General features: G+C 35.7%; 1 protein-coding gene across 1 annotated transcript; it reads right to left on the bottom strand.

Moving 5' to 3' along the window:
* Window positions 1–103: 103 nt before the first annotated feature.
* LOC113207434 (rho GTPase-activating protein 1) lies at window positions 104–5,630 on the bottom strand. Its single transcript, XM_026424009.2, has 9 exons — window positions 5,375–5,630; window positions 4,871–4,978; window positions 4,385–4,691; window positions 4,058–4,276; window positions 3,874–3,972; window positions 3,579–3,781; window positions 3,289–3,489; window positions 3,096–3,202; window positions 104–3,017 (listed from the first exon to the last, which is right to left on the bottom strand). The coding sequence occupies exons 1-9, from the start codon at window positions 5,421–5,423 to the stop codon at window positions 2,847–2,849; spliced, it is 1,464 nt and encodes a 487-aa protein (XP_026279794.1). The 5' UTR covers window positions 5,424–5,630; the 3' UTR covers window positions 104–2,846.
* Between the last annotated feature and the right edge of the window lie 653 nt (window positions 5,631–6,283).

The raw sequence follows: 6,283 nt of genomic DNA, 5'->3' as shown, positions 1-6,283 counted from the left end.
GCATCCATTACATTCAGCGGCAGGTGTGCAGAGTTGCTACCGATTGGCGAGGTGGGTCAGTCCAAGAACCAAACTGATGGGGAACGTATGGATAGAAAGAGTCTTATTTAATAAATTGATGAATTTTATTTCACAACATCAATAAAGTGCTGTTGTTTGAGGTGTCTTCCTTGCAATGGGAGTCTTAAGTCTTAACTCACTAACAGCTAGTGCAGAATATGTACCATGTAAAGTTAGAAAGTACTTCAGAAGGCATTACTGTTAATAATACTGACTCCAATTGAAGACTGGCATTGTTAGACAATGACGTACCATTCACAATTATCAGTAAATTGAGGGATAGCATCAAAAGGGAATGTCAAGCTATCACTTGATTACAAATAAGAGTTGTAAGAATATTGTGGTTCACCGGGATACAGCATTACAAGTAGATATGGGGAGTTAAAATTCCATTAACGACTGACTAGAGAAAGAATTTGATGAGAAAATAAAAGCTGTAATTAATTACCAAAACCTAAGCACATACAAAGCTATCACCATTCAACCATAAAGTGAAAAGTTAAACTTAATAAAAAGGAAGGTAAAGTTTTTGGAAGATCAGCAACAAGCCCCTTCACTCAAATAAGTACAAATGAAACATGACTTCTGCTGAGAAATCTTGAAGCTTTCGCAAGAAAAGCGTGGAGTTACAAAACATGAGAAACCTTGTTGGGGGTAAATATTGTACTTCAGCATTGGAGAAAATTTAGTTGGAGTAGTAATGATATAAGTGCCACCCAACATTTAAAATTTCTATTTAATTCAATTTCCTTAAAAAGGGCCAGCTACATTTACCTTGAAGAGGTAGGTAACTCATCAGAAAGATCAAAACTGTGCCCTGTGCCTGCTGCGTTCAAAATATGCATTGGTGAATTGGATATGACTTGGTACATATTGATATTTTCTGAAAGCACTTACAAATTTTTGTTGGTCAGACACAGAAAATTTAAATAGTTTCCAGAAGCCACCTAACAAAAAAATACATGACATTGACAATTGAAAGGAAGATATTCTGTTACAGCAGGCAAGACATTCATGTGCTATACATCTTTGGTATTATTATTATTAATTACAAAAAAAATTGCACTCTTACATGCTTCTTCATTATAACATAATGGTAACCTTCTGCCAAAGTAGGCATGACGACAAGGTCCGGATAATAGATATTATCCAACACAGTTAGGCAAAATAGCCTAGCTGTGATGCATTAATATGTAAAATTAAACAACTGATAATTTTTTGCTTGGCATCAAATAAATTTCATGATGACTAAAATTTGATATTAATTAGCCTTCCTATAAAATTCAACTCTTAAACAAAATTAAAATTAGTACATAGCATAATTTTATCATGTGAAAAATGCTAATCCACATTCCTGGTAAGTTTGATGACCAAGAAGTTGAAAAGGTGAAAGGTTGGATTTCAATCAATCCATTGCAATATACTGAGTTTGACTCACATCAGCCAAACCACTGAATTGTCATATTTGAGAAATTGCATATTGTTAACTACATAGTACGTGTTAAATATTTTTGTGGAAAAAAAATATAAAACAAACAGGTTTGTCTCAAAGAACACACAATGAGGCTAAAATATCACAACAGTATGACTCTGTGTGGACTGCCTGAATCTGATCCATGTTACGTAATTAAATTATGTATTACAAATCAAATGTGTCCACTACACTGAGAAAACCAAAAGCTGTAAATCTGCGTTAAAGAGGGTAATGCTTTTTTTTCTGTTTCCCCCAAAACAATTTGGTGCGTAGCTCTAACCATTTAGGTACACATCTCAAACATCCTGAATGAATGGAATAGTATTTAGTACACAAAGAGGGAAAAGATTTCCATAGTATACAATTTGGACTAGTTTTAAAATACAAGGTTTGAATACATAACAATTCAAGAATAAACTCTGTCACAACAAAAAAAATAAAACACATTTACACTTAATTTGAAGCACTATTCCTTAATGATCTACAGTTACAGCTTTGGAAATCTGATCTATTTTACATGAACAAGAGTACCACTGTAGTTTGAGTGGAAACAACTGATGGAATGACAGTTCTGTTCATCAGCTACAGCTTATCAAATACAAGATATGATTAAAATTATAATACAGTAATCCACTTCATAGCCTAAAATGTATTTACAGAACACAAAAACAAAAGAAATCCCAAGTTGAATAGATCTTACTGACAGCAGGCTGGCATGTCAATATTATTGTATCTAAATTCAACCTAAAACACAAGAATTTGATGACAACAGACTAACAGTCAATTACAGTATAAAAAGAAGTAGGGGTAGGCCTCCACTTCAAAAAATATTCAATCTCACAAAGTCTATTCTTGCACTAATTTGCTACATTATCATATAGATAAAAATTTTAATTCACACCGATCTGCAGAATGCTTTCTTCACAACACTACAAAAATATCTTGTTTTGTAAACTTTTAACGAATAACTTCTCCAATCACAAGTAGGGAAGTAGCTGTTTGAATATTCCTTTTGAAGTTCCAATTAGCTAGAGAAACTACCCATGCATGATCAACTACAACAGACATTTCAATTAAAAATCAAAAGGCCATATAGATTTGATACTGATTGACTGAAAGTCACTGTATCTAAAAACTGATTATTGAAGAATAACTAGTTGAATTATTTTTATCGTAAATGGAGCCTACAATGTGACCAGAAATAAATGCGTAAATCAGCAATGGAGACAGGAGAAGAAATACACAAACAGCCAAATTTTCAATAACAGGTACGGATAAACAGCATTACTCACAAGTTCGCCTTGTTTTCTTCTTATATAATAAATATTGAATCATGATGAGTGAGTACAAAATCAGTAAACATATTGATTGGACCAATGTTACTTAAAGAGAGTTGACCTGTTTGAGCCCACACAAGGTTAGGCCCAAAGACTACAGCAAGATTTGAGGAAGTCATTTTGTTCAGATCACAGCGGTCCATCACCTAAACACAAAAGTGCCAGTTAGCTAAACAACAGAAGTTTGGAGGAAATCCAACAGCAATGATGAAAATGTGACTCACCCTAGAAAGGAATTGGACAAGGTACTTGAGAATCTGGTAATTATCCTCAGGAAGTTTCTCAAGAATTAAAATTTTTACTTGCTTAGGCCGATCATCTCGAGGTAAAGCTGCAAGAACATACCCTTAGTAATACAGTTCAGTTCTCAAGAAGAAAAGAAATACCGGTAGGTGCAAAGAACAGATGTAGGTATACCTTGGAATTGTGTTATTTCGTCATATAAATCAAATGTCATCAAAGGTTCTTCCAATTCTCTGAGGAATGTTTTGAGCAAGACAGCTGCAATATGAACATCACTGTGAAAGTCAATGCTTTCTCCTTGGTTCACTTTAGCTTGAAGTTCACGCACCAATGTCACATTGGCAGATCTTCTAAAGAGACCTTCAGTTTCTAAGGCTAGATAGATTTTTTAAAAATGGGAAAAACATGAGTAAACTGAAAAGATTATAGCATATACGACATTTTTCTAATATCAAAATACAAACCATCAGGTTGGCTGAGAAATTCAATGCACTGACGCATAATTGGGGGAATGACTTCACCTCCATTATTGTCTTTAATAAATTGTAAGGAAACACCAAACTGTTGTGTGATTAGACGACTCTGAACAGGACTTGATGGTGGAGAAGGTGTCACACCACTGGAACTGGATTGTTTGTTGTTCCTCATAGCAGTTCGTTCATCATGTCTGAAAAATACAGTCATCAAAATTTTATGGATAGAAGAATAATTATGACGAAAGAACAGTAAAATATCTAAAACACTAGAACTTTAACTCACTCAATGACAGCTTGTGGTATACAAAGTTGGTCCAAATCCAAATGTTGAGACAGCTCTTGTAAATAATTGACATACATAACTTTCCGGCCAAATTTAGCACTGAGAACAAAAATAAGTGAGAAGTAGAAATAAAAGACAAATAATATTTTGGATGAATGTGTTCACATAAAATCAGTACTAATACCTGATTACAGCCCTAAATAAGTGCCAAACAACACGGATGAAATTTGTGGGATGGACTAGATACAGTGCTTTTAAGTTCTTCTTATACTTTCGATCAAAAGCCCGATATGCCTGCCACAGCCACGATAGAGGTGGCTTGTTTTTGCTTGTAAGCCCGTGGTGAAAGTAAACAAGGCTATAGTCTTGCTCAACATACTTATCAAGGGTGTACATTAAGTACCTAGAATAGTAGGGGATCAAAAATGTGTATGTTTAAAACTAACTCATTAGAATCAGGTTTATCTTTGATATTAAATGTTAGTGATTGGATAAACTTTTTCAGACTTACCTTAATAGCCGAGTATGATCCAACTCTTTATTGCTGGGTAGTTTACAAGCAGACACAACTATGATTTTACGCCCAACAGTATCATCACCAACAACATCAACAATGCCGTAACATGACACGTCACTAAAATCCTCTTCATCCTCTGGATCATCTTCATCAAGGAATGGGTAGGACAAGCTATCCATTCCTGCAGCCATGGTTGGTGCATTGACTAGCTCTTCTTCGAAGTTTTCTTCAATGGTTCCGTCTGACACCGGTGATTCCAGGTAGTCCAGGCCACCTGCCTCCACAAGCTTTTCAGCAATAGCTGAAATATATTCAAACCGTCAAATTAGCTGCACTCACGGCTAAAGTAAACTCCATGAAATTTGATAAAGTGACGCAGAGATATGACTTGTATTGTAATGACACAGAGGTATAACTTTTATTATGATAAAACATCAAAGAAAAGTATGACTCGTGATAAAATGACGCATGAATCATTACCTCCATCAACTGCAGTGTGTTGGAGTTCAGTATCATCAAATTCCAAATTGGGTTCATAATCATGGTAATCTGATAAGCTTGGATAAGGTTCATCGCTGTCATGATGAGCTAAAAATAGTGGAAGAATAACATTGTAGTTCATATACACCACAGGAAGTGATGAGGAAATACACAACATACATATTTAATAAGCAGTAAAATTCAGTAGTAAAATAGGTGGAATATCACAAAAAAGTCACAAAAAAGAGTTGTATTTAACCACTTTAGGGTTACAGACGAGATAAAATAATAATATTGCACTAAAAATGAGAGTAACAAAACAATATGTGACGAAAGTCAAAAACTGATGGAAAGGAAAAGCCATGGCCTCATTTCAAAAAATTGTTTTGAGGGAAATGGTGAAACCAGTGCAATCATGAATAATTGACAGTAATAAACACATTAACAGAACAAGATGTGTTGGATGGAATACGCCCAAACCCTAATACGTGGGTTGTTACTTACCTAACAAGTTGCGAGATGGGCTAAATTTCGGCTGATAATCGGCCTCCATTTTGTCGTGAATTTAAAACTCACCCAGAATTAAATAACAAAAATCAGAACGCAGAAAACCATTGTTTTGACAAAACCGTATGTAAACAAAAGCCATAACATATAAGCCTATATGTCAATTAACCATTTTGATTCCGACTTTTCGCTTTTGACCCAGTAACTCTTCCCTTCTTCATTTGTCTACACAAAAGAGCGATTTTAGTCCATACGGCTAGACTCTTCTGTCAGAGCATATGTGACGATTTTACGTACGGTCTGCTCTGTAGTCTGATTAACGAAGAAGTGTTTTTCATACACCGCTAAAGGGTTCAAGAGGTTAAAAAAAACTTTAACTGTACCAATACTGAAAGGTTCAATAAATACTTTAAAAACTCTCCCAAGTCTGTTTCCTCGTTCCCACACCAGAAGCGCTAGTTGTGTCTCGTTTGGGCGCGGGCTTTTGAGTCTGAGCGGTCTGAGAAGCCCCATTCAACCTTTGCTTACCCTTGTTTTTTTGTTTTGTTTTTTTGTTTCTTTGTTTTGAGCGTGTACTCAATCCACGATCTCACAGCATTACATTGGAATTGAATTTAAAAGAAAACACTTTCACCTTTATCTTTTATTCACAGCTCCAATCTTCAATCGTTTTGGTTTATGAAAATTCGTGTTTTCAGGATAATCTTTACCAGCCGAGGTAGTATTTGAAGATGTCACCGCTTATAGTAACTTATACCAGGTGGCTGATTAACCCCGCGCACTACTGTGGTTAGACTGTACCGTACGCAAGAGTGCGGGCGGGCTTGCCTATCGCCCCTGTCCACGGCGCCTTACGGGCCGGGCGAGTAGGCAACCCGCCCGCACTCGTGCGTGCGGTACAGTCTA

The sequence above is a fragment of the Frankliniella occidentalis genome, unplaced genomic scaffold (assembly GCF_000697945.3).
Source record: "Frankliniella occidentalis isolate FOCC.00 unplaced genomic scaffold, Focc_3.1 Scaffold167, whole genome shotgun sequence".
Classification (NCBI taxonomy): domain Eukaryota; kingdom Metazoa; phylum Arthropoda; class Insecta; order Thysanoptera; family Thripidae; genus Frankliniella; species Frankliniella occidentalis.
The sequence above is the reverse complement of the archived record's forward strand: the minus strand, read 5'-3'. Positions and strand labels throughout refer to the sequence as shown.

Bases quoted from the DNA above. Each gene is read 5' to 3' on its own strand.
- LOC113207434 (XM_026424009.2), bottom strand. From the start codon at position 5,423: ATGGAGGCCGATTATCAGCCGAAATTTAGCCCATCTCGCAACTTGTTA. The intron at 4,692-4,870 runs GTAATGATTCAT...AATATATTTCAG, and splicing joins ACACACTGCAGTTGATGGAG to CTATTGCTGAAAAGCTTGTG. The intron at 4,277-4,384 runs GTAAGTCTGAAA...CTACTATTCTAG, and splicing joins GATCATACTCGGCTATTAAG to GTACTTAATGTACACCCTTG.